The sequence below is a fragment of the Sphaeroforma arctica genome (assembly GCF_001186125.1).
Source record: "Sphaeroforma arctica JP610 unplaced genomic scaffold supercont1.6091, whole genome shotgun sequence".
Taxonomy (NCBI): domain Eukaryota; class Ichthyosporea; order Ichthyophonida; genus Sphaeroforma; species Sphaeroforma arctica.
The window spans coordinates 1-1,757 of NW_014034467.1; the positions used below are offsets into that span (position 1 = coordinate 1).

Consider the following 1,757-nt stretch of genomic DNA (forward strand, 5'->3'; position numbering starts at 1 on the left):
TATATATATATATATATATATGAATATATATATATGTATATATATATATATATGTATATATATATATGAATATTTGTATATATACTACACACACACACACACACACACACACACACACACACACACCACACACACACACACACACACATATATATATGATATTGTTGAAACGATTATGACATCTATGAATATGTATGTAAATAACCTCCTAAAAGGTTATGTATAGATTGGTCACGTGCGACATGCAAGGGGTGCATATTCGATCACAGTTGATTAGTGTTTCGTATATTCTAACGGTGGATACACAGATTTTGATCCACATGGAATTGAACTAACATACATAAGTATTATAGAGAAAAATCGGACAATGATCGAGGAATGTATAAAGGCTTTTAAATAGCATACCCTCATCTTCAGCAAGAGGTTTGCAAGCATTTAAGCGCAGAACGCACAAGAAGGCTACTCCATCGAAAGTCGGACAAGCTCGCCTCTGATCAGTAACTTATTCGCCATCCGCTTGCTGGTCAGCACTTATTCTACAACAAATACGTAAAAAAGTCTGATATGGTGCTATTATCATTCCCAGTCTACTATTGGTGAGCTTGTATTAGGTTCTAGCAATCTTACGTTCCCAAGACTGGAAGACCGTACAATATGTATATCATTGAGGAAGACCAAATAGCCACGTACTTGAGCTGGAACAACTACGCATTACTATCAACGCTTCCAGTTGACGAAACCGCTCTATATAGATATCCAAATAATCTATTCAGCATTCCAACACGATAATTCCGTAGAAAAGTTGAAGACGCTTACTATAAATATATACAATTGAGATGATGCACACCATAGTCCGACGTATTTACGTGTAAATGCACTAAAATACCTCTGTAGTCCTCTTGAGATAGATGATTTTATTTAAAAAAAAGAAAAAAAATACTATGTGAGCCTTTATACACTCTATTTATTAAATATAAAAAGCCTCTGCTACAGACAAATAAAATGTTATATTTCTTTTAAAACAAAAAGTACCATCCCCCCGTAAATACATTAAAAACTACGCAGAATTTGTCCTAAACTCTGTCATAGGCATAGCCGTCTGTTCGTGTTAGAAGGCTATGTCAGAGGCGACTAATGTTTATGTACATATGTAGTCGCCTTCTAAAATAAATAAATCAGATTACATATCAGACAAGAAGTGGAATATATATATTTATTATTATTTATATTTCTGTGTGCAGTTGGTTGGGGGGTGTGCGATTTCTTGGGTTGTCAAGTGTCAACTCTCGCGTCATTCGTCTCACTAACCCAACACTTGGGGAGAAAAGTCAAAAAAAGTTGTCGAAAAGCACTGCTGTAAAAACTCAGACAGACCAAATCTCCTCGCTCTCTCTTGTGTGAGAACATGTCAGCTCGCTCTATGTAAATAACAACACCACGAAGAATGTAGGAGACCACACCAGACGAGCTCATGTATTACAAAATAGTATTTACATAGATACACACAAACACGTTCTAGTATTGTAATTAGTTCTAATTATCGTCAATAATGTTGGGATCCGTCACAGAGATGCTTAACGAAGGCATAGAAGCCCTCGATGAGTTACTGGAAGGATTTATAAAAGGCATCGAGTCAGCTGGTGGTGGTACAGCAAGTGAAGAAAGTGTACCGACGAACAAAGGAATGGATCCAGTGGATTCTTTCTGGGGAGAAGTGCAGGCCTTCATACACGCGGTATATGCTCGGATATATATAT

The 1,757-nt window shown here is 36.6% G+C and overlaps 1 protein-coding gene across 1 annotated transcript; it reads left to right on the top strand.

Annotated features, from left to right (window-relative positions):
* Positions 1-1,549: 1,549 nt before the first annotated feature.
* On the top strand, positions 1,550-1,735 carry SARC_15420 (hypothetical protein; the record flags this gene model as incomplete). The annotated part of the gene is made up of 1 exon (XM_014290459.1): positions 1,550-1,735. A coding segment is annotated over one exon (186 nt), but the record flags the coding sequence as incomplete, so codon positions are not given.
* Positions 1,736-1,757: the final 22 nt, after the last annotated feature.